The sequence below is a fragment of the Platalea leucorodia genome (assembly GCF_965183815.1).
Source record: "Platalea leucorodia genome assembly, chromosome: 4".
In the NCBI taxonomy this organism is placed as follows: Eukaryota; Metazoa; Chordata; class Aves; order Pelecaniformes; family Threskiornithidae; genus Platalea; species Platalea leucorodia.
Window position 1 is genome coordinate 6,666,470 of NC_138826.1, and position 27,256 is coordinate 6,693,725.

Below are 27,256 nucleotides of genomic sequence, written 5' to 3' on the forward strand. Positions count from 1 at the left end.
TCATTTGCTCCGCTTCCAGAATTGCTAGATTTTAAATGCATCCTGAAATTAATTTCCTTGCTTTGCATTATAGAGTGCCTTACGGGATTTTCAGAAGACTAGAGCAAATATTGTGATAGCATCTATTTTACAGGGCATCTATTTGTCTTCAAACACTTGTTCCTCATAGCATATTCCACAAGTGACACTATCCAACAGGAACCCCACATCTAAGCTTACCCTTGCACAGGCAACTTACAGTACGTACAATTACAACAGGCATTGATGATCACTCTATATCACTTACCAAGAAACGTATAAACAGGCTTTAAAAGATAGTATCAGTGATAGTGTGACAGCTCCTAAAGCATCATCTTGGTCCTTGTATTAGCTGGCAGTCAGGTCTCTTTGCGCTCCCTACAAATAGGGAGACCGTAGCTTCTCACCTACTGCTGCTCATTCCAGCACACCATGCATCCCTCCCTCTTCCTCCTCCTCCTATCTAGTTCTACCACGTAATTCTTTCTGACATGATCAGATGTTTTCCAATGTTTTCAATACCTGGAGAGTCCCACAGTGCAGTAGCCCAAAAAAATTATCTCCTGAACTCCTTATTACCATACTTGGTGAGAAAAACAAGCAAATGTGCTACCAATGATATACATAAGTACAGAAAATGAAGTTAACATGACAGCAAAAAAAAAAAAAAAAAAAACCAAACAAATTATGCAGCAAATTATTGGAACACATAGTAAACTGTAATAGTAAACTGTAGCTTAATAGAGGAGAATCACACTGACATGATGAATTCAGAGCAATTTGAAATGAGGCACCAAGCTCAGAAAAGAAATGTCCAATTAGGTGGCTCAAGATTAGATCAGAGATATTTATCCTAGAGTGAACTCACAAACTGCATAATAACCAGCCTAATTTTAAGCTGCAGGAAAATCCTACTATGTAAGATGCTTAAAATTAATATAAGAACTTTTTTAATTTGTCAGGAATCATCTGTATACAGCAATGAACTGATGTACTGTAAATGATACAAGAAGGCTTTCCATCTTTAGTGTCTATGAATCTACCTGAGGACCTGAAAGACAAAGTCTGTTTCCAGACTGAATTCTCTATGATTTCAGTGTACACGGCTTCCAGGCCAAACCTTCCAAAAACAGACAGAGGATAGCAGATACTCCCAAAATCCATATGCAAACTCTGAACATTTTTTGCGTATTAAGGGTTCAAGAATTTAACTGAGCTCTACTGTTCAAAACTGGGGAGGGGGGGGGAACACACCAAACCAGCAATATTTGATAGAACTAGCTTATATTTGTGACATTACCAGGACCATAAAGTGAAAAGAGAATTTGCCCCTTTAGTTCCCCCCCTACCTACAGCCACCTGACAGGTGACATGGCAACATCACAGCTACCTCACTGGTCATATTCTTTTCTTCTCCTCTGCCTCTCTGTCACGACCACTATTTCCTCTAGTGGCATCATCATAGTGTATCAGCTACAGATCTCCTGCAGTTCATCTGTTCTGCCTGTAAAACTGCTGGATTTGAACATGCATCTTCTGCTGCTTCAATTAACGGAGTAAGAACACGGAGGGGTTTAAAACTAAAGTCAGCATCAGCTGATAAAGCACTAGTGTGGTTCAAACAAGTCATCATTCTTTGTGAATGGAAGTTCTTAATCAACTGTGATGGGTGACGTGCCATGCATCTTCTGTCCACCCCAACATCCATGTGATAGGCACCTGTCAGGGATCTGGAAGGCAGTTTACTATCTAACCAGAGATAGACAACAAGTAAACTTAACTTTTTATATCCCCCACTCCTGGAAAATAAAGGTTTAATCTCCTATATAATGAAGGAATGGGCATGTTAATGACTTCATGGATTTTAAAACATTTCCCTGTGCTTAGGAAAAGAACTGAATTTTGACTGGTGTGCAACTGCAATCTGGACTTGTCAGCATCTCTGAAAGTTATAATGTACGACACTGATTTAGGAAGAACAGCTACATCTGTTGTCGCTGTGTGCACCTTTCCCAGAACTCTTTCGAGTTCCCAAGGCATTCTTCTCCCTTCTTCCTTTGCAACAAACGTAAGCTGCAACTTACGAACTTTACTTCTGTGCTTTACAGAAACGTGAGCTCTCATATCAAAAACAGGCTCTGTATTTCTGGCACCTTAATTAAACACATACTTGACATACAGTCTTCTATTCACAAGTAGAATCAGTCTTCCTAGAGTATAAAAAGCCCCAATGGTTTGTAGGCTGAACACTTCCCCTGAAGAAATTTAGACATATTCTCAAAACAAAGATATCTGCCCAATTATAGCAATGGTAATTTAAGACTAAAACAAGGAGAAGAAAACTGATTTTCTTCCTCAGGATCCCACGGTAATCATAAAAATTCCGAATTTTGTCACCAAAATGAACTCGGACTCTCTGTCCACATAAATACCAGACAAGCAAATACTCGCTGCTTGTAGCCTATATAAAGAATGGCATATTGTGAAATCTTCCTTGAACTAGTAAATGCATAAAACTACTTGAAGTAACAAACAATTGATGTTGAAAAGAACCCTTCTGATTTCTTTTTCAGTTTTTAATCACTGAATATTTGGTCTACCTGGAATTGTTCCACTGGATCTACACCTGGTATTATAAGCATTTATTTCCCATGCACATAACAACATACTGGGGAATAATTAAACTTAACAAGAGACTTCTGCATGATGGTAACTTTTCAACAACAAATATTAAGAGTTAGATGATATTGATTTTCAGATAAATAACACTACAGGACTCTAGGTTCATATTTTGCTTGTGGAAAGATCTTGTCAGCCTGATGCAAATATCAAAATGACATCAGTCACGAGATAAAAAGGAAGAAATCAGTTACAAAAAGCTTTCTGCCCATCCCATTAATACAATGTGCACCTGCAAATCCAGTGATCTTTTCAGTTACCAGCTATGTATGTGGCTTATCCAATTAACTGTTCTGTGTTCATTCACCATATTTTTCCTCTTATTAATCAGTTTTCATGTGTTGCATTCAGTTAAATAACTCTTCATTCATACATTGCATTTTTCAGCAATTGGTATGCTGGGTAATCATTGCACTTATAAATGCCAGACAATAAAAGGTTTATACTGATCTTGGCATAATTTGTTCTGTTTGTTTCATTAAATACACCAAATCATTCTGTCTGTATGCCCATCCAGTTTGTTGTTTGTGTTTCATTTTCCATCTGTTGCTTGCTGCTGCTGTTTGAATCTTGCTGCAAGGAAAGAAAAATGGTGGAGGTCTTGTACCAGTCCATCAGCAGTAGGATTATGTACTTTCCAGCACTGCAAGGAGTGACCTGAGGAAACAATATATTCTCACTTCTGCTGCACATGAGGAGGTTGAAGTGAGTAAACACTATGCCAAAGAAAAAAAAAAATACAGCAAAGGGCAGTTCCCATCCTACTTCACCAAACACGAGAAAAGTATCTTCAGAAGCTCATCACAGGGATGGCTGACTTCCTCCACTCCTTACTACGGTCAGCACTTTCAGATGGTGTAACTGGCCTTCAGACTTTCAGTAACTCCCCATACTCTCAGGGCCATGTTTGAGACAGACTTGCTTGTTATCTGGATAAGAAGCTTGCAAAGTACAGCCAGAACAAACCCTGAAGAGTATGCATCCTTACTCCGCATATCTTGAGAGGTTAGGATGCCATGAGGTATCTCCAAGGCAGGCTGCCTAAAGGCTCTCTGCAAGGCAACTCTAAAGAAGGTAACACACAGGAAGGACATAGGCAGGAGGAAGAAATGTTGCATCTGTGATCTTCATAAACACAATTATTTCAATGAAGTATGGACATAAAGAAGCTGCATGGTATCTTCACAGGCAGTAGCTTTAAATAGCATAAAATAGCCAATGGATTATAGAGCCATGGAAGTACTAAATATGGGAAAAGAGACCTACATTTTGGAAGCATTTTGGTCAGAATAGCTACATATAAACTTGGGACTCAGGAACACCTCTGAGCTACTGAACCCAGGCAGGAATCTTGGCTCCCTACTCCCAAATGTTGGTTCCCTCAAACAAGATATACTGGCAGTTCAACTGGAAAAGAGACAAAATATGCCTCAAACAATCCAGAAGGTCCAGGGACTTCTTCGATCCAGTAGAGCATGCACTGCTGGGTGAATTTCAATGGAGACATTGAATGTTGGGTTGTGCTTGTGTAGATTCTAAACTCAAGTTGCTGTTATAAAAAGTTAAAAGTTATCAAGAGAAGTAGTTGCCTAACTTCAACAGTCTCCAGAAAAGGACAGCAAAAGACAGAGCTAGGAGACAGCAGCCTTGAATGAGGTATGCCAACTCAACGTACAGTTTCCGCAGCCTCTGCGGGTAGAGTTCTGCTCCTCGTTCAGAAAAGGCAGTAACACCAACACTGTCTTCATGTGGGTCAACCTCCTTTTCTGGTTTGGTACAAAATACCTCAATTGTTTCAGGCAACTATAGTTTGCATTAATCTGCAAGTCACTCTTTGGCTTTACAAAGCAGTTTGTGCTCCATACGTTTTTCTTATTTGTATTACATGCACTCCTTGGCACAGGGAGATGAAAGACATGGTAATTTAAGCCAAGAAAATCATCTGTGCTCTAATAAGGAGAACACACTCTCCTTCAGGGCACAAGTTGACCCTCAAAGTGGAAGACAGGTAGTTCACAATATTTTTATTGAATACACAAGGTCAGGTCAGGCCATCTGCGAGTGTCAGTACTGTCACTCTTGTTATACATCCACGCACTACATTCTTATACCACAACATTCACAGCACCACAGACTTTCTTGTTAAAGGCCCCATCTTGCATGGATGAGGTTTTAGATCCTGGTATAACAAAGATTTTGATTGACAGTCTGTCCAAGAAATGCTCTAAGAAAAACTGTTTTGAAGCTGAAAATGGCTCTTGACTGAAGCTTCTAACCTCCCTTTACAAGCTGCCTGGCAGCTTTTACTTGTGATTTATTTTCTTCATGTGTTCAAGTGAAGTAGAAAATACCAAACTGTAGTGGGCTACTTGTAACTATCATTCCAAGAGAGGTACCATCGTTTATGCCACTCTCATCCTCCCCACTTACATTTCTGCAGCCATGAAAAGGGGCGGGGGGGGGAACAACAGTAACAGAAACAAAAAAACCTTTTTTGGTCCTGCTTCATGAATTCCACAGCAAACAGAGAAAGGATGACAGAAATCTGAAGAACAGAACTCCTTCATTTTACCTAGTAGCAGTCTTATGCTGAAGGAAGGGAGAAAGAGGCCAAGAAAAAAAAATCTTGGACTGAGTTTACGGAAGGAAAATTTGCAATTACCTACATGTTAAGAAAGCAGGAAGGACATCTTTTTAAAAATGAGATAAGAGAACAATTTTTCACAAGGAGTGGGAGGTAGAAGAGGTATAGTTCATACATTACACAAAACAAAATATTGAAAATGTAGAATTATAGCAAAATTTCCAAACGTGAATTATTATATCCTCAACATTCTCATTGCTTCATACGTCCAGGAATAGAACCATAGGATCGTTTAGGTTGGAAAAGACCTTTACAATCATCAAGTCCAACCGTTAACCCAGCACTGCCAAGGCCACCACTAAACCATGGCCCTAAGCACCACATCTACCCATCTTTTAAGTACCTCCAGGGATGGGGACTCCATCATTTCCCTGGGCAGCCTGTTCCAATGCTTCACAACTCTTTCAGTGAAGAAGTTTTTCCTAAAGTGAGGAAGTTTTTCCTAAAAAAGGAAGGCAGTATAATGGTCTGTTTCCCATAATATTTTGCTTTTCACTCTTCAGTCCAGTGGGGAATGAAGTAACAGCAAGAAACTAAATTTATTATCAGAACTATAAACTATTCTTGATAAAATAATACTGACAATCCTGGTTATCTAAATAATTTTGCTACACAGAAGGAGCAGAGGTTAGCATTTTAATTATCCAATTAAAATGGTTTCCTTCTCCATTATGAGACTAAAATATGTATGGATTTTAAGGCTTCAAAACACACGGTCTTGTCAGAGACTTAGATATTATAACATGAGGCTTCAAACAGCTAAGTACTTCAAGCAGCTGCAGAATTGCCTCACTCTATCGTACACTTACCAACAGATAAAAATTACTGCATATGTATCTTTTCATTCTTATCACATTGTAATAAAAGACTTTGTAGTGGGAAATATAGTCAACTCAGCTACATGCTAATATTCTATTAGCCAGTGAAGGAGAAAGCTGTTCTTATAATTTTGATCTAAATACACTGGGCCATCATTCTGCTCCAACTGAATTTTGTGTGAGCAGCAGTAACGTAACTCAGAGCTTATAAAACTAATACCAGTTAAAAGTAAAACCCCAGTATGCATTCTATGGCTGCCCCAAATAAACTCAAACAAGGAAAAGGGAACAAGATCAGCTCAGAATTCCATTCATCTCATTACCTGACTTGTTTGCAATATATAATCTGCACAATTAGAAATTTTGAAGTTATTACTTTAAAAGAAGATCAGAAAAACAAATTCCAGAGATATGACTACTGGTACTCAATTGGCAGCTCTCGGAAACAGAGCAGCACAAGGCAACAAACAATACTGGCCAAAAAAAGCAAAAAAGCTCACAGCAATCAAGCTATTTTACAGATGAAAAGAAGTTTTATTAGACACCTGACATAAAACACTCTAGAAGGCAGCTCCTCAAGACAGAGAAAGGAACCTTTGTAAACATCTGAGCTAATACAACTAATTAAATCAGACATATGAGTTTTTATAAAGCCACCTAAACGTCTGCCAGGATACAGCATTAGTAACTGATCAAACCATCAGAACTAGATTGAGGACCATCTCAAAGCCAAATGGAGTGATAAGTGACTGCTGTCCTAGGAGCAGACAAGAAACCACAGAACCTTCAAACTGTGCCCAATTTACCTCTTTTTCCTGCCCACCTGCTCCTCTAAATAAGATACCATTGATACACCTGTGTGCCCACCTGTATTACATGGTACCTCTGTGCTGTCGTGCTGACAGAAAAGTCAGGACATTCTACCTATTCTCCTCTGCTTGCTTGAGCTGGGAACAGAGCTACCATTTACTCCTGCCTGTGCCCAGGCAAAGCAGTCCAGTGGCAGTAGACATCTGAACATGGAAGTATAAGAACCCCTCAGAATCAAGGCCCCCAAAGACAAGACATTACCAAGATCCCCTCCTTAGCCACAGCCAGCAGTTGATACTGTCAGAAGAGTAAGAAAACAGGGAATGAAAGAATCATCCTTCTACTGGCATATTACAATAGCTTCTAGTGCTATAGGGACTTCTTGAACCTCACTTTGTACCCAGTTCATTAGGATGAACAGCACCAACATGATGCAACATGATCTCTGTCTATTCCTTTCTACTCCTTCCACCTTCAAGCATACAACCTCCCAGGAAGAAACCTTAACGATAAAAGCAGTTGAACTGTCTTTATGACTTGAACTTTGGTTTAACAGATCTAGTACTTGAAAAATACTAATTAGATCTTGTCAAAACTATGCAGGTCAATCATGCCTTGCCACATATCATACTTCAATGAAATATAACAAAATAAATATATATTGTACAGACAAAGGTTGCATACAGAGGTCTGCATTAGGAAACAGATACCCCCTCAGAACCATGCTGTTTTCTTTAATCTTGAATAGTGCTTCACTCTACTAGCAGCCATACTGCTATGGCTCTCAGTGAAGTCAGCTGGTCCTCAAGATAAGGAACGGTCACAGGCTCACAACTTTATTTCCAGAAAGAAATTTCTGGCAGCAGTGACCTAAGACAGAAGCTCACAACCCTCCAGCAAAAATCACGTTCATAACCTAACAAAAAAAGAGCAATTCCAAAACATTGATAAGACAGCTTTTTACAAAAAAGGCACTGCATTTAAATGAACTTACAGGAAGAGTGGATACTCGGAAAGCTTTTTCTGCCTTCAGACACCAGATCTGGATCACCTGTGCAGTGCATTTCAGAGTTCATTACTCCATCTGGAAAGCAGCGGTAAAAGAAATCGGGACGCGGTCTACAAAAAACACCATGGATATTAAAAATATAAAAGCTGTAGTAACAAATAAACCTCAAAGTGATTATTACATTTACTGCTTATTACATACAGAGTTCATTCCCTCCTGCCTTAACACAGCAACAGACATGCTTCGTTTTCTTTGAATAATCAATTCAAAGTCACGTTTTTACAGGCAGGCTCTCTCAGGGAAGCTTCCAGTGCAGCATGGAAGTGGGAGTTGTCTCTGAAAACAAACACGCAGGGCTACTCTTGCCTACAGCAATCAATCTTGCACAGCACTTCCAGTGACAGAGCAAAGTCGCATAGCAACCCCACAAACTTGCACAAGCCCTGCCAACACAGCTAGCCGAGAACAGCGCTACAACTTAGGCTACAAGATTGGCACCAGAACCACCACCAAATTCTAATGCCAGCCTTGATGCTGACTCTCTAACTGCATCGAACGTAACCCCAAGTTTCTTTTGACCCTGCTCTGAGCTCAATGATAGCACGTAGATTTGACTGGTGTCGTACTGATCCTGAGCTAATAAACCACGTAGAGAAGCAAGGCGAATGACCACAGATTCAGGGACAAGCTGACAGAGCAACTAGTTGGCTTGGAGTGCAGGCAAAACGAGCTCACGTCTGTCTGGAGAAGATGGTGCAGACATTCTTAATTATATTTCAAAAGCACTCTTAAAATAAAAGTGCCAAGTACCATTACTGCCAAGGCATCAGCACTGTAGCAGAGAGGGTTCATCAGAAACCAAGCACAAATACTGCTTCCTCAATGCTGCAAAACAAGTGAAGTTGAACAACAAACGCAGCATTAGACTCTATTAAATACTGTATGAATTCAAGTCAAATATATATTTTTCAGCTGAAATTATTCAAAAAAAAATTGATAAAGAGCCAAAAAATACCTAAAATAAATTATTTTCCAGAGAGTTTTGTTTGCTAGTATTTTTCTGAGCCCTTCATTCAAATTTACGCTTCCCTAAAAAATGGCCTACCTAGGAGTTCACTTATTGCTTAGCTCCAAGGTTTGTTCTGCCACAGATCTTGATGTTACCTGGAAATACCATTCAGCCATATGCTTCACACAAAATGCAAGCACTGGGTTATATAGAGACTCAGCTGATTCCTATTTAATCAGGCTAGTGGCACTGGCATCTATACTCCCACATGCTGTGACTCTTCCCCTCTGCGTTTCCAATTTAATGAACTGATTTCAAGCTCACACCTTTCCTTTCAAGCCCCTCATTTGTCTGAATCCACCAACTGGTCAAACAAATAACAAAACACAAGGGCATAGATTCCTACCCCAGCTGGATGTCACGTAATGAAGTTGCACAACACCTGCACCAGGGAAAGGACAGCTTCAGAGAGGCCCATTCTAATTCAACGTGCTTCAACGAGCAGCAGTTCTCTTTTTATTAAGAGGTATTGTATTTGTCAATTCTGTCTTCATTCCTTTTAACAGTTAAAGCCATCATTTATAACATGACAAGACTTACCTTCCCACTATTAATTTAATAGTATTTGTGCAGACGCCATTCAGAGCTAGAGCCAAGGAAACAGCTACAAAACAAAATGAACAAACAGAATAATAATAACCTAAATGCCAAGCTATAAATTGCAGCATTACAGCATTTGATTTACAGACTGAAACCTTTAATGGACTGAAAACTGAATGATCTTTGCAGTTTTTCTTACTACCCAGGCTAAGGACGGACCCCAGAGTGTGATAATAATCATATGACTGACTTTGTTCTTCTTTTACTCTTGAGAAATCTTATTTCTTTATGCAAAGCCAGTTTTCATATCATGCCATTTGCATAAATCATCAGATGGAAACAACTGTTAGAGAATCAAGTACCGTGTTTATCAGTTTTGTAATTTACTAGATGAAAATCTTAAACTCTTTGGGTCAAGGAGAATTCCTGTATAGGCCTATACTTAAGATATATATACATGTATGTGTGTGTGTGTTTACATATGTATATATATGTATATGCACGACCCAATTAAACAGTCCACTTTCAGGCTAAAGAATTGTCTTTTGGCTAAAATTAGAATTGGATGATTTTTTTTATTTTTCTTTCAAAAGGATGTGGATGTTTTGACTAAAAATCTTGATATTTTTTTCTTGCATTTGCTCCCAGGATTAACCAATTTTCCTAATAAAACTGGAGTAATAAACAGGAACTGTTATACTAAGTATGACAGAATCATCTTCTTTATTTGTAATTGCGTGCCAAGTCCCTCGACTTTCTGAAGAACCTCATCTAAAGCCTGTGGAGATCTCTTCCTTGACTTCAGTGGCACTTGGATCCATTGCATACTCTCCTTTTAGATTAAAATTGATTTAATGTTGCAGTCGACACCATAGCTCCCTGTTACAACACAAGAGCCACTGAATTTTATTTCCCATCAGGAAAAAAAAGCTATCAGGCAAATCTCCGATTTCCAGAGGAACAGTTACAGTAATATAACTTTTGATTATGGCAGCTACATGAGCTATTTTCTCATTGGACTACTGCCCCAGATGCTGTACTTCAGCAGCACTCATCCTGTCTCCATAAAATTTTTGCCTGAGGTTATAATAGATCATAAAAATGTGTGTGTTATACGATCTATTTTTCTCTAAGTTAAAAAAAAAAATAAAAAAAAAAAATGAAGTCCTCCATCAAAGCAAAACCAAGGATTTTCTCAGACTATAGCAACAGCTGCCAGCAAAAATAAAGTAACAAGTCAATCCTAGAGACACTGATATTGTTCAAAAAAGTCTTCCACTATCAGCACCTATGTTCACAGTGACCACTCAATCCCATGCTCTCTTTTTCCTCTCAATTGTTTTCTCTTAGTTATTTATGGCGATTGCATAGTGAACTGAAATTTTCCACAAAGTCAAATGCATATGACCAGCAGTGTCACAGCACTACATTCTCCTTTTTCAAAAATGGGAGATGTAGAGATATCTGCTTTTTAAGACACGCAAAGTTTACTCTTCATTGAGCTTTATCTTGATCGTTCACTGCATACCTGACTGAACCATGCTTTCACTGTCGCATATTCCTTGCAACGGCAATCCAAGTATCAAATAACAGTGTGAATATAAGCTGACAAACAAATTGCATTTGCTCTCATGTTGTTCCCTGTAGGAAAGATTTATACCGCCCACCAAAAATCATATAATCTAGCCAGTAGAGAGAGGTAGGCACTTTCAGGGGAAAGATTAAGGGCACCCACATTAGGAAGCTCACTACTCCTAACCCTAGATTCACTGAACCACCTTCTTTTTATTTATGGCTATATGAGGGGCAAAGCAGTTTCACATCCTTTTAACCTTTGATCTCTTCTATGAATGATGTCTGAAGAAATTCACCACCAAATTTTGGGGGACTTCCTGATCATTCATTATGAACATTATGTGGCAGGTCTCAGCACATCAGCAAAGCTCCACCACAGTTAATGAATCTTCACATCAGCTTTACATCACCAGACACATTAACATACTAAATCATATTAACGTACAGTACACTTGAACATAATTAAGCCACAAGAAGTTCCACACTTATGGCACATACTGAACAAGGATACCCTGCAGAACAGAATATCAAGGCTGTGGTTTCCTTAAAGTCTGGGTAGCAAGGAGAACACTGGGGAAGCTGGCAAGTTTTCTCCTGGACCTTACAGAGGGAATCATAACAGAAGGCAAGAAAAAATGAATGTCTCTTTAGAACAAAAAGGTGAGAATAAGTGATGGAGAAACTAATCCAAAGCTCCTTTCCTTCTTAAACAACAGAAAGTAAAACTCAGCACTGTGACTGTACACATTTTCTGAATCAGAGTTATTTCTACTGAATGGACTTGTCAGTAAAATATCACTGTAAGGCATTTCAGAACTTACTACAACTGACTGGCAGCAGCCAAAACAAAACCAGGATCTCTTCACACTTGTGTTAGAGCAACTGGAGAAAGAACAAGCTATGGGAACCCAGCCTCATCTACAAAAAATTTTCAAAGGCAGATCCATAATGCCATTTACATCCTATCTAGCTAAGGCAAAGCTGAGTATCATTTTGACGTTACAATCTAAGGGCCAATAAATTAAAGTGTAAATTAGCCAGTAAAACAGAATTCCAGAATTAGGCATATTTCAAACATACTGCCAACAAAAACATTTGCAGTTCTTAGTGCTTCAAAGTATCCTCTGGCAGTGAAAGTGCTTTAGTCAATTTTGGTCTCGCCGTATCTATGTAAGAAGGATCTGGGCATATATCACTATAAAAGAGTTGAAAAGATGGGCGCAGACAGAATTAGCTGGAACAGTTTAAGACTTACCATCCTTGTAGTCTGCCTGCCTCTCTGCTTGAAGTTGCTGCCTACAGCTGTAGTTAGACCTCACCCATAACACAGCCATAGCAGTTCACAGTCCAGGATTAAGTGTATATCCAACTCCACTGGCAGTTTAGGATGAAACATCAGCTTGTGAACGGAAAGGCTGAACCATGAGCACAGATTTTGCAATGGGGAACAGTAAACTCCAGAAGGTCAGAGAAAACAATGAGAGGAGTAATTTCCTACACTAAGCAGCTGAGTCTCACAGGACTTTCCTGTCAAACCCTTAATTTAGAATAGCTGCAAGTGTAAATAAGAGGTAAGTAATAGATGGGGTGTGACAGAAAAATACCCATTTGAACAGTCTCTCAGATGGTCTTGACTTTGCTGATCGAATTCTGGCCCTTGCTAGCTACATTGTGGAATTAAGGCACAGAATTTGTACATTTAGAAACATACATAAAAACAAAGGCTTTTGTGAGACGGCTTGCAACTATAACTGCACTGAAAACCACCGTAATGGACTGTAACGGAGACGGGTTTTCTTCAAGGCTTATACTACAATTGGAATCAATCTCTGAGAGCTATCACACATTTTCCATCTTGAAGTATGACATACATTACCTAAGAAAGCCTCTTTAATTTCAGTCTTGTCTGTTCGCCGGATTATTTTCACCACAAAAATGACTGCTAGTGGCGTAAGAAATGAAATTGCCTGTAAGAGATAACAAGTATCATGTGTGAGAGCATCAATTCCTTTTCAGTCCAGCTGATTAATAATTAGTTCCAGTTAGCTCCATTTAAACTGGAAGGCTGGATGATCTTTGTCAAACTCCTGACCTTAGGCAAAGTGGGATGATTTGTCTTTGCAACTACAGGGCAACAAATACATTAAAACTGTAATATAACTGTGGGTTATAATTGATTTGTAATTGCCTGGAGCTGCATTTAAAATGTCAGCTTCATAAATGAAAAGCAACAGTCTATAAAGTCCACAAAATTCATACACTGATCCACACAGATCTCGTACATTTTGCCCATGCTAAGCGTTGCTCCAGAAGGCAGCCAATCCAGGCTGTGCTCTCAGTAAGACCCTACTCAACGTAACAGGCTCCAGCACCAACTTCCTGACATTTTAAAATGCTCTTTATTTTACTTTTTCTTTTCTTCTTAACTGTCAGTCTTGAATGCATTGAGAAGATCATGTCTTTATGATTCTTCCGTTTACAAGTGTTTGGATGTGGAGCCAACTGCTTGATTTTGTTCAAAAAACAGAAAAACAACACCTGAACATCTGCAAGTACACTCATTGGTTAAGCAGAACCATATTCTTTTATTGTCAGTGCTATAGGACAGAATTCCTCCTACAAGGAACCTGAAATGGCATCTGCACATCAATGCACATACTTGATTTCCACAAAGAGCATCTCCACTAGAGCAAGTTGGACTATGGTTTATGATTCACTGTAAATGTGCTAGTCATCCAAAAAGCATTCGTGCAGTGTCTGTATACTGCAGTCTGTCCTCCCAGAGCAGGTATTTACCGTCTTTTTCCAGAGAGACATATCAGTGTCTCCCAAGCACAATACCAGGGAGTTTTTCATTAGTAGCTTGCCATTGAAACTATATTTTTGTTCCCAACCGGTCCTTCCATCATCCCTTCTGTCTCGGACCTTCAACTGCAGAGGTAAAAGGCAACTCGTAGGAAGGCAGTCCATTTATGCTTCTTGCTGGTTCTGGTCTAAGTTAACCAATTCCTTTCTGCAATCTACAAACTTCTTCAAAAACACATTTGTTCAAAAACAAATCAAGGTCCTTCAAAAGCATTTATTCTCTTGAAGAAAAGTGAAAATTACTGTTTTTTTTTTTTAAACAAGGCAAAAATTGAGCTGTATAAGGCACAAGGGGCACCAGGGCTTAAGTAAGTTTATGCTATCTTTACTGAGGCTGAACAGTGCCTTACTTCTTAAACAGCCCCACTGAAATAAGAAACAGAGACACTGATTCAGGACAGAAATATTATAACAAGAGACAAGTGACACTCTTCTTTTTATAATACAGATTAATCTCAGTTGTCGTTTTATGCTTTTAGAATATCCAAGTAGAGAACAACATGAAAACGCACTGCATTTATTATTTTGGTAGTGCATCTTGGCCCAGATTCCCCTCACCTGCATCTGCAAAATATTATCTAACTCAGAGAGCCACGCAGATTAAAACAGAGTCTGGACTCTTCTCCCCTTTTTTACATTTAGAAACGTAGGAAGGCACCAGGTTTTGTGCAAAAAAGATGCACCATTTCCACTTGAATCTCACACACACTGTAGAGAGTAAGGAGGGTTAAGTTAGGATGCCAGTGCCATGTTACTGCTCCACAAATGTTCACTTCTCTCTATCCTCAGCAATAGTTTAATTTCTGCATTCAGAGACAAAGAGTGAAATAGAAATGGTTAAAGCAAAACCTAGAATTATTAGTTTCATTCTAAAAAGTAAGGATTGCCACCAGGAAAGAAAAGAAGAAAGATACCTGCATTCTGTTCTTGAAGAACATGTAGAAATACAGCCAGGCTGACAGGCTTATACTGGTGGTTTAATGGAGTTAGAAATCTTTTGAACAAGCAGGAGCAGCAGAAAATATCAACAAAGAATGGAATTCAAGTGGCAGCTTGTTCCAAATCACTTCACAATCAATCTTCAGAAGTCTGGTAAAACTGCAGATTCACTCATATTTCACAAGCATATGGGTTTTTGAGAGAGATGAAGAACTATTCATGTTTGTAGTCCATTGCTGTTCCTTACACAAAAGCATTAGCTGGGAGGTGTTTTTTATTCTGCAGCAAAATGCACATATAAAGAAAGTTTGGCTTGCCAAAGACTCCTTTTTCTTTATTTTGCAAAAAGATTCTGTATGGCTCATATCCATAACAGATTTGGCAACAGTCTAATGAGCAATACTGTCCTCAGATGCACCTCAGTAATGTTTTCTTTTTCAGCAGTGAAATATTCCAACATTGCTTTGCTTTTGTGAAACATGGACAAAACCTCTCTCGTTTATTATTCATCCTGGCAAGCCAGAGATATGCTAAAGTTGCAGGGACTCCCACATACTTCCATGCATTCAAGAGAAGCTGACAATACCTTACACTTTCCAAGACAAGGAATATCCACTGATAGAGACACAGAACAAGGCTCAGGTCTTTTCAGTCCTTTGTGGCTTGCTTGCTATCCATGCAGAGGTCAGCTTTGTCTAGTTTGGATCTGGATTTGGAGTATTCACAACGTTTCTCTTGAATTCAAAGCTCTCGGCATATCAAATAATCCAGCAGTTCATAAACACGTAGAGATTGCTTTCTGGTAAGCCATAGCCATGCATTTCAATATCAGAGTACAACACTAGCGGCAAGAAATTCTTTACATAATGAAAGCTCGTGATCAAGGCTAGAGTTGGATTTTTCTTTTTTTAAATTAATCAGAAAAAACATTTAGAAATTATCTATGTTTCTTAATTTAAGAAGCTGTTCACTGAGTTACTGAGATATCATGGTCTGAGCCAGAAACAGAACACAGACTATACAAAGGTTCCTGACTCAGAGCTGCCTGGAAGTTCCACCTGCCATCAAGCATACCAAAAGCTGGCTCTGTGGGAAGTGGTTAACGGGGACATGTACTATGCTTATACCCCAAATTGCGCTTCCCAGTGGCTATTGCCTAGAAAACAGAGGAAGGACTAATTATTATCCCAACCGGTTTCAAAAACAGTTTCGCCACTGCAGCAAACCCCTGTACAATGATTCACTATCAGTCCTTGAACTCTTCAGTTATAAACACAGACCAGACAAACCGAGACAGCAAGGTAATGCTCAGCATAGGGAAAAACGGCAGAATTAAACTCAGTCTTTCCTAGCACAACAATGTAATGTTTGGTTTGGAGTTTTTTTGTTTTCACACAGCTGTCTTCCATTCCAGGAAAAACACACGTTTTCACCCATCCAGGCTGAAAAAGTTCTTAATAGAGCTTCTTCTTAATGCACTATAAAAAATATGTTGGTGAATTTAAAACCAGACCTTCAGCCTCTGTCTTAGAAAACTGGGATATATTGTCACCTTGTAAATAGGAAGTACCCTCAAGTTTTTCCTTACTCAATTAAAAAGTTTCCTTAACTGAAGGCCTGAGCCTTTAAAAAAAAAAATACCAAAGACAAATTACCTAGCTGATTTGCACTTATTCTGAATTCAAGCTCTTAATCTGAAAAGTAAAACCCTTGCTTCACGGAAGACACAGGAAAAGATGCTTTGACGTTAAGGGTACTAGGATGTGACCTCATCTGCCATGTCCATTCCTGGAAAATCTCCACTTTGACTGATGAAGCTTTTGTGAAGACTGACCTACTTGTTTTAATAGCTTGAACTACACCCATAATTTCTTAGCATTTCTGTAGTGGTCTATCTCACTGTACTCTTGTAGTTGTATGTGTAGATTGTTATGATTGTTAATCATGGCTAGTGAAGGTTATCAAACTGATGAATTTTGATAACCAGACAAACCATCAAAATCAGACAGCCAGTCTGCATGTCAACATGAGCTGTGCTGGGGAGAGCCGGAAGAACAGTGACAGCAGAGCAGCTCTATGATATATTAAGTATGCTCCCAATGACATTAGGATGGTTGGCAGAAGCTGAAACAAAGGTTTTGTCCACATGGAGAGAAAAAAAAAAAAAAAAAAAAAAGTATTTGGAGACAAATACCTCTGTGCACAACATGACTAAAACAAATCGGATTTCAAAATGTAAGCCCTTAACCTAATAAGAGCATGGCAAGGTTTTCTCAGGTCACACAACCAGCTAATTGAAAAAGTTTCTCTAATCATTTCTCTAGCATCCCTCTAACTTAACACTAGCTTAAATCTTAAACTGTAAAATCAACATTCCTAAATTCAGTCTCCTGGTCATGCTGCTTTTTAGAAACCCCCCATGATTTCCTACATGTTGCCATTTTGGACATTCCTGGTTTGGAAAACAATTGTCGTTAGAATAAAAGGAACGTCCTATACTTCCGAAACATTTCCTACTGCTGATCAAATGAAAGCGTACATAGTTTACAGCCAACAAATGACCAATAAAACTTCAGTACTTACAAACATAAGACGCGTAGGTATGTTGTCTGATTGCACCAAAGGATTTTTATACAGCCAGATCTCTTCTGGCTGGATAACCCGCTGGAATGGATCCAAAAATTCTGTAAAACTGAAAATAACAATTAAAGATGTATTTTTTTTCACAATTTGAAATGATGATCAAAAACCCCAGAAGAGTCCTGCTAATTTAAAACCTCCCCCAAAGTTAATTATGGTATAGCATGCATGAATTATCCTTGTAATACATTGCTATCCTATCTCACTGCTTTTTAATAACACAACTTTCACAAATATACACTTAGGAAAATTATTTTTAAAAGTCTATGTTCTACAACTTTATAAAAGTTCCATAAACTTTACTGTGGAGAATAAATTGTCATTTTATTTTTTGTGGGAAAAGTGTGCAAATAATATTGTGGGTTTAGAAAAGTCACATGCAGCACAAGTTTTACACTGAAGAAATTATATACCAGATACTGAATAAAAAAATGTGTTTTTCAAATGTGAAGATCCAGACTTTGAAGTATGACAGTTGTATTTGCAGGATCACAAAGCAAGGAGAAAGAAGCAACCCAGACAATTCCTTCTACTGATTGAAAGAAGAGATAACTTTGGAGAATATCGCCAAAAGAGACTTACTCCTAAAACAGGATGAGCTCATAGAAACACATTTTTTTCTTTTTTCAGATTCCCAGTATTTTGATTTGGCTCTCAAGCTTAAGAAGGATCTAGCTCTACCAGAAATGTCTCATTCTACCAAAACTGACTGTTTTAATTTCATTCTCGTGTCATTTAGCTCTCTTAAAAAAACCCAACCAAACAAAGAAAACTAACCAACCAACCAAACAAACAAAAAAACCCCACAGTTTTGTAATTGTTATTTTGAAATGAAGAGCATCAAAATAACCTGTTGAGGTTACATTGTTATATAGAAAGTAAATTATTTGTGTGGGTATCTTTTATCCAGCACTGAAAGAGGAAGGAGGAATTGTGATCTTTGACTGTAGTCAGAAATTTCAAAACCTTTTCAGGACTACATAAATTGTCTCTCTTCATTTAAACCATATTCCTTTTTCCACGAAGTCCTTCCCCGCCCTTTAACTCTTCTTAGCTTTGAACTTGTATCAGACTTCCTGGGAAGCTTTGCCCTTACTTCACATTACCCGTTTCATAGAATCATAGAATCGTCAAGGTTGGAAAAGACCCTTAAGACCATCGAGTCCAACCGTCAGCCTATCACTGCCAAGTCCATCTATACCATGTCTTCAAGCACCATATCTATCCGTTCTTTAAATACCTCCAGGGATGGAGACTCAGATTTCAGGGCTAGTTTACTAGGACTGAAAGAATGGCTGCTGAGAGAAGGCACAGGGACCAGTTTTATGCAGATTCATCTTACCCAATAAGCTCATAGAGCCAGAACACAGAGGTATAGTAGCCCAAAGCTTTTTTTACTGTAAATTTCCCAAAGCCAAGGACTTTAAACCCCTCCAAACCCAGTTTTTATATAAGTAACAGCTACAACAACTGACTTTGTAAACAGAAAAAGCTCAAAGCAATTTGTAAAGCAGAGTACAATTAAACCACACATATGCAACTCCCCCCTGTGAAGACGAGTCCTCAAATTTAGCCAGGTCAGCAATTTCCTAAACAACAGCAAGCCTTATCTAGTCTTCCGGGTCTCAGGAAATCCTTCTTTTTATCCCTTCCGAGGACTGACCAGCTGTTCTTTGTTTTTTCACTATAGGCTACAGTCTCTGCATTAGCTACAGTCTTCCACGTCCCCAGCACGCACTGCTACCGACCTCCTTTACCTGAGCACACTCAGACTCCCACTAGACAGAAGGTACCAAACTCTCTGTCTGCTCCAAAGAGCCCAACCGACCTCTTGTTCCTAAATGAAACCAACAAATTCTGAGGACCAAACAAGTCAAACACAGTCTTGCCACTCGTACCGATAGTTACGTTTCCCTTACTGACCTACACGGATAACTAGGTTCTTCTGGAAACTTGAGGAGTCTGGCATCGCAAGGAGAATATTTACTATTGTACTCAGCTTCGTCAAATCCAGCGTCCAACCCTGCTCTCCAAAGAAGGTGCAAGGTGAATTTCAGAAGTGTCAAAACACTTTGTTTCAGGGTTTTCAAAATTAAAACTTAAATCTTTTTTAAGTTTAAAAAACAATGGCTGGTGCAAGACATGAAAGAGCGAAACATTTCTAAAGACCATTTCCAGGAAATAAAACACCTCATATATGAAAAATTCATTTTACAATTTTTCTCTTCAACTAGAAAAATAAAGGTTGATTTGTAGACAATGCAAGCAACTTTGTCTCCAAATTTCAACTGAGAGTCCTAAAGTATATTATTTTTACTTTCAGTCTTTAAAGATATTGACGGCAGCTAGAAGCAAGTAACCGCTGGTTGAAAGGGTTCTGTTGCCAAGTAAAGTCACAGGCCTGGGTATGACACCCAACACATGTCACCGGGGAGACTTGAACAGCAAAGTTCACAGTTACACTGTCCAGGACTTAACATTTGTTATGAAGATGTAACACAGGATCTGTGGCCAGGAGGTACTTCACTGCTTTCATCTAAACATAAATAAATAGGTAAGCACATGCATGTCTGGGCATACAAGAAATTAAAGAAGCCAGCTAAGTTTCAGTGATTACATCTTTCTGTCAGTCACATATTTTCTGACATATTCCCTCAGGTATCTGCTGATCTGACGACTGTTTTGAGGCAGTTCTCAAAGCACTGGGACTGACGGGTACACCAAGGAACGCCCTGAAGCAGAGACATGTTCTTTGACATATCTAGGCCTTCAAGCATTTCTACTAACTGCAAAAACCAAACAAGACACAAACATCTATGCTTCAAGGTCATCACAGTATATCCGTGCATCAGTGCATTTTTGGAAAATGTGTCACGTTAGACCAGAGATTTAATTAATGTGACATTAAGATATTTGACACTATGAGCAAAGGTCAACAGAGTTAAAGGTTTGGGGCTCTTCTTTTGTTTCCTGTCTCCTTGTTATGTAAGGAAACTAAAATTAAAGTATAGTTGTTTAAATCTGAGAAATTAAACAAAAATCAAATTTGCAGTTCTCACAGGAATCATACTATGCCACTGCAAAGATGTGCTAAGTCATAAGATTTAATTACTTTAAGAGCAAAATAACACGTGCTAAAGAGAAACTATAATAAATAACATAAATAGTATCTGAGGACGGATTTTCTGATTAGTATATACTCGCTATCTTTAAAGTCTTCTAAAGATTCTTTTCAACAAATCTATCAATGGCAGCAATAATTATTATAATTAATTTATTTAATAACAGCAGTTTTGTATCCACTACATATTAAATCTGATTCCGTATCCATTTCTTCCTTTGACTTGTGTTCTGAATGTCTTCCAAGAACAGTGTTCAGATATGCTGAAACATAATGCCAAAAAAAAAAAAAAAAAAAAAACAACCAAAAAAAAAACCACACCAACGAAAAACACACCTGCTGAAACCAGGTAAAATAATTTCAAAATCACTACCGAAAGAGGGGAAAAAAAAGATAGATGTAGAAGGAGGCAGCAGATCTTGTCTGTGTGAACAATACAGAAATACAAAGTAAACAGTTAAGGGAAAGTGACTATATAAAAAGAAATCACTTTTTTTTTTGTCTTCAGAAAAAGCTCAGCTAATTAAATTTTTATGCCAAGACTCATAAGAGAACAATTCTCTTCTTTTTTTGAAGCATCACCAATGGGCGACTGGATATGAGATTTCACTAGCAGGAAGGCAATTCCCTTTGTACTCTATTAAACAATCATGAGGACATACTGGTTTCTAAGCTGCCTGACATTTAGTGATTTATGTTCCTTCGTCCTAACCAAAAGTACAGCCTACTGCTATTCATAAGCCAGCACAAGCTTGTTTAAATGACTAGATGTTATTAGAAATGAACGTAGTCCTTGGATAAAGAAAACTGGTTTCTAGACATTTTTTATTATGGCTGAAAACATAAGCTCAATCATATAACGTCCCCTGGTAGCAGGTGGACTACTTAGGAAGCTTACTTATTAGTACATGAAATTTTAGCATTAGCTTTTTGGCCTTACACTTTCTGCATGTTTACATATTCATCCAACATTTTTAACAGTTTAACACGCAAGATTTTGAACACTTCAGCCTGATAACATATATTTAAGGCATAAAAGGACTTCCATTAACTTCAAGAGCCTTTAACTGTGACTTTCAAAGCAACCTAAGGGAAGCAGGAGCCCTAATTCCATTAAAAACATCAGTGAGGAACAGGTGCCCAAGTGCCTGAGGTTGCTTTGGACATCCCAACATTACTGCCTACAACACTACACTCAATAAAAATCTTGTTCTCTTCCGAGGACAGAAGCACTTCCAGGTTACATTAACTTCATTACCATTTAACAGCATATAGCCCTTTAAGATCATTTCTACGCAACTACCACATCACAGACTGAACAAGGTAAAAGTACACAGTACTTTTGTGACAATATGGACTAATAATGTTTTTTTATGAAACCATTCACTGGTAGTGAATGAGTCAAACATTACATAAATATCCTTACAGAGTCTTTGACCTGTGCTTCCACCGTGGTCTTCATCTCCCATAATTAGCAGCAGGGTATTATTTAGCATCTCACCTTATTGTTTCAAACGCTGCTTACAGTAGCCACCATTCCCTGGCATTCAGCAGCATAAAATCAAGCAGCAATGACATTTAGAAGTTGCTAAGATCACAGAAAGAGCAATAAGCAGTACTGCATTGGCAAAGTTGGTAAGGTAGAAACCTTGTTAGAGTAGAAAAGTACGTTCCCAATCTTAGCCATAAGAACAGGACAGGGATAGGAGAGATGGGCCCAACATTAGCATTGTATTGTTGCGCCCTGTTAGCATAAGATACAAACTACCAGCAATGAAATCACGACTAGCATTCACCTTAGAAGCACCTACTAGCGTTACAAGGACTGCTGCTGGCCAACAGCTCCACTTTCAGGGAACAACAATATGAAATCACACAGGAGAAGACACAGGGGTTTTCATCCTGGCAATCCTGGAGACCTAGATAGCTGCTCCATGAGAAGTGTCCATAGCACACCGGGAGGGTTAGAGATTGCTCCCTGGTTTTGAGCATCAACTAAAGGATGTACAAGGTGGGTTTTGTTTGGTTTTTTGGGAGGGTTGGGTTTTTTGCCTTCTGCTTTGTCTCTGAAGTATTTCTCTTCTTCATAGACGCAGGTAAGGGTTTTCCCCAGTAACAAGTGACAATAACTAAGAAAAGAGAGGACAGAGAAGTACATATGGCATGACATATCTGTTGATAAGCAGATCTGCTCCTAAAATAGCTTTGTATGCAGTTCCTCATTTGAGCAAGTAATGAAGAGAGGAGCAAAGCCACAGGTGTTCATGAAACTCTCTTATAAATCACTTGTGAGGGCTCGTGAAAAAAAAGTTTGGCTCAAACTACCATTCCCTGACTGCAGAACTCTGCGGGAGTGAACTCACCGCTGCCTCTCCCACACAAACAGATTTGCTGTGACTGTGCTATTGGAACTCCATTCTGCACTTTCTTACATGGGTTATTTGCTTGACTATTCCCCAAACCAGGTCTGAAATCTCGTAGTAAAAGCCTTTGTAGCGTACCTGCCATGTTAAATTGTGCAATCGGTTGCCCTGACACTAAAACTGCATAGTCACAAGCAGCATCAGTGAAGCTGAAGTTGGTAGGGCTCTGCATAGGTTGGCCTAATTACAGGGTACATACACAATACATAACTTGGTGAGATATTCTCATGCAACTGATTTGCAGCCCCAACATTTTGAATGAAGAGCCATAAAGCAGAACACATCATGGGGCACAACAGCTGTGGAGATAAGAAAATTATATTCTGAAAGACAGAATTTGCTTTAGGGGTTTCCAACAAGTGACCTAGGCTAAACAGAAAGAGCCCAGTGTTTACATTGGCTGAGTACATTGAATTGAACACTGCTTACTCACATTGCTTTTCCTCACATTTGAATCCAAGACTTCAACTTATCCATTCTGAAACATCCTAATAGTGGGAAAAGGACTCATGTCATGCTATTTGATATACCTGGAGAGAATAACTTATTGTCATGCCATGAGAAAACCTAGTCTTGTTTATTCCCTATAGGTAATATTAAAGAAAAAAAAATGTAACTAACTCTTTAGTGGTTATTTCAGGAACTCCTGCAAAGACAGAAAAAATAGGAAAAGCTTGAAATGGACTGTGGCTGGAATGCAAAATTAACAGAACTGAAGCAGACAGGAAAGTGATGAGGTAAGATAAGAAACAACGCCTGTGGTTTATCACCACCATTCTGCTCACCACATGAATGCTGGAGGAGTTCAGTTTCTGAAATGCTGCTGTCTGTGCGTATTGTTGTGAGGAGATAGCTTTGCGTTAGCTCAGAGGCTAGCATAAGGACAAAGATCTGAGCCATTTAATTTCTGCAGTAATTTGGGAAATCCACAGTTCCTCAGCCATCAAGAAGGGAATTATGTATTGGGGTACAAAATATATGACCAAGGCCCAATTATTAAGTATGAACTGCAATTTCACCAAGGAAGAAGCTGACATGAATTAAAAATATAACTTCAATAATATAAACTCTAGTTTTCATAGAAAGAGAAACTTTCCCTATAGTTAAGGCACAACACTGGTTATCAAGAGATGTGATGTTTTCCGCCACTGTTTTACAATGGCATGTAGGGCAATTCATTCCAGCAAGAAGTGTCAATACCAGTATCAAAGCGAGACTCCTAATGCTGTGGTTTGCTCATTAACTGGACTGGTATTCACATAAGCCAAGTATGCACTGCTGACAAGCATTCAAGTAGGTAAGCAACAGCTTCAACTTCAACTTCGACATGGAAATCAAAAGTAAAGAGTTAAATTCTAAAATATATTAGAATTTATATTGCAGTAGATATTGATTGCATAAGAAGCATGCACATGAGAACAGAAATTAATGTTTTATTGGTTCTTCATAGGCTTTGATGGAAGTGTGTTATTATAACCATCATCTTGTAACCGCAGTAAAACCAATTCATTAAGTAATTCACATTTGCACTAAGAGATACAGAAGCAGCTGTACCAATAAATTATCTCTACCTTTTTAACAGCTAAAAACATTTATTTCCCAATACAATACCATGCAGTATATACACCCACCACTTCTGATTAACAATCTATAATCCTAATATGGAGCTTTATTGGGTTTGAGTGTCCTGCAGGATACAAGGTAGTTAATATTCACCAGGAACACCCTACAAAGATAATTCAGAAGCTGTTTTTACTGCTACAGAAATTAGATCTGATGCCTCTCTTCATTTGCAGTAACCTTCTGTTTGTAGGCAAGTATTTATGAAGACTGAGAGGAGTACTGGCAGAAAGCAAACGGTAAGAAAAATGTTGCAAGAGGCTTTTTTCTTTCAGTCCCTATTCAGTGTCTAACACAGCTCCAGGAACAGTGCAAGTTGATAGCATTTTTTAAATTTCTGTATCTTTGAGAAGCTAGAAACAAAGCCTTCGTACCACTTCCTGAGAACATTTGATATTCTAATCTCAATGTATACAGCTTTCCCTACTTTTAATTCTGTGGGTGCACTTTTATGTAGGGAGGAGCCAAAAGTCAATGGAATTAAATCTTGAGACTGATAAGGACAAAGGGTGGGAGCAATCTTTGGGGGTTTTTGGTTTTTGTTTTTGTTTTTTTTTTTTATTTTATTTTATTTTAGATTATTTATTTATTTATTTTATTTAATATCACTGGCAAGTCAACTGGTTCTCAAGGGTAGGTTTAGCTTCAGATGAACCGGTATCACTTGATGTCAAAGATTTCTGAATATTTTAAATCAGCTAGCAATTGCAGTGTTACATTTTATTAACACATATGCCCAAATTAGCCCTTCAGATACATGAGAAATCATTTTGATTAAGAAGGGATTGAAAATAAATTCTGATGCAGTTTTAAAAATGTACATATTGCTGTAGAGAACTGCTAGTGCAAAACGACGAGATGTCTCAAACAGCCTGGGTGCTATAACCACAATGCAGAGCAATGGTCACTAGGAGCCAGGACCGGACAGTACCTGGAGCAAGGGTGAGGAAGGGAGCCCTGTGGAGACAGGGTAGCCTTGCCTCAGCCCCAGCCCCGGGGTCTGTGAAGCATCTTATTCCCCCACACACACACCTACTGCCTGGGGGACAGTCCTGGTATCACTTCTCTTGGTTTGACTGGTCGCTGATGTAGTTTTCCAATTCGCAAAACTACTAACCATTTGTGCCTTGGGAAAGGAATTTGAGAGGGAGCTAAAAGATATGAAAGTGTTCGTATAAGTAACGAACTGTGGAAAACTAACGGCTCTAACCTTGAAGAAGAGCTAAGAAGCCGATAAAAGGGAACATCTTGGCACCAAAGACTGGACAGTGGCCAGAGAAGCATGAAGTTTGATAAAGCTGCAGAAACTGGGTGAAAGGTAAATGCGGCGAGGGGAGATCATGACCACCAACTCAATTCAGGACCAAAAAGACTTGTCCCCTCCCCCCCACACCTGAAAGGAGCACGCATGCTAATTTACATAGCAAGCGAGGCTAATTTAAATACAGTAAACCAATAGTTTATGAAATGTTAATCACTAACCAATAAGTGTAAACTTAGGTGGGTTTATACTAATCATGTAGCCTGATAAATGTGCTGTAGTTTGTATGATGGGATGTTTGATTTGTGGAATTATCCCCGAGCACCCTGCGCAGAATCGACATCTCTATAAGAACCTTCACTTCTCCTCGCTCTTCTCCTTTTTCCCACCAAATACCCCTGTTGGCAGGACCAACGCTGGATCCAGGACTGGTGATTCTCTTTTCCTTCTCTCTCTCTCTTTCACTCTTCCTAAGGTGATTAAGTTGTTAAAGTTGTTAAATTGTAGTCAAGTACTGCATGGCCTACCTTGACTTTCCATGAAGCCGCATAGCTGGGATAGATATAACTGTGAGAGGGTTGGTGGGTATCGAATATTTGTACTCAATATTTGTCTTTCTAGAAGCTTTCTATTAAAGCTGGTGTTTGTGTACAGACCTTAAGTGTTGGCCCACCTTAATCCACACCGCGAGGATTTGCGAACCTTAGTCACTCCGCCCCGCTCCTCCCCAGGGGGGACGTGACAATTACCATGACCGTCGTATTTCCCAGATGTGCGGAAAGAGGAGAGTTGCCAGTATTTTTCTTCAGTCTTCTTCAGGTTTCCTCGATTTGCTTCATATACCCACCGATTTAACAGATATATAGCTAGGTGTGACTTCTTCCAAAGAGGAACGGCCACCCTCTTTACTCTCCTCCTCGCAGCTAGCATTGCACCCCAGTCAGGGTGAGCTGTACTGGGCCAACAAAGCCAACCATGATGCGAGACAGGTTCTTCAACCAGAATGTGTCTAACTAGATGATGGAGACTGCGCCAGTCAGTGTCTCTGAATGATTATTGAGCCACTGGACCCTTCTCTGATATAGCATCTGGGGCTGTATTTGTAAAGGCTTCATCAGCTGTGCCTGAGATTAGGCTCAGGTCTGCTACAGCACATGACTTGAGCCACATGTACCCATACTGAATATACGAACAGAAACGGGTTAAAACCAGACCCAACCCCTCT

The 27,256-nt window shown here is 39.0% G+C and overlaps 1 protein-coding gene across 2 annotated transcripts in view; it reads right to left on the bottom strand.

The window, feature by feature from the left end:
• The window catches only part of PLPP4 (phospholipid phosphatase 4), a gene marked incomplete at both ends in the record, with an annotated part of 63,646 nt that overhangs the window by 24,887 nt on the left and 11,503 nt on the right, over positions 1-27,256 (bottom strand). The window contains 4 exons of one of the 2 annotated variants that reach the window (XM_082309207.1): positions 7,964-8,088; positions 9,588-9,651; positions 13,039-13,129; positions 17,550-17,658. In XM_082309207.1, the coding sequence (XP_082165333.1) occupies positions 7,964-8,088; positions 9,588-9,651; positions 13,039-13,129; positions 17,550-17,658 (389 nt within the window). The remainder of the gene's footprint in view (positions 1-7,963; positions 8,089-9,587; positions 9,652-13,038; positions 13,130-17,549; positions 17,659-27,256) is intronic. The other variant, XM_082309208.1, reaches the window with a different exon arrangement.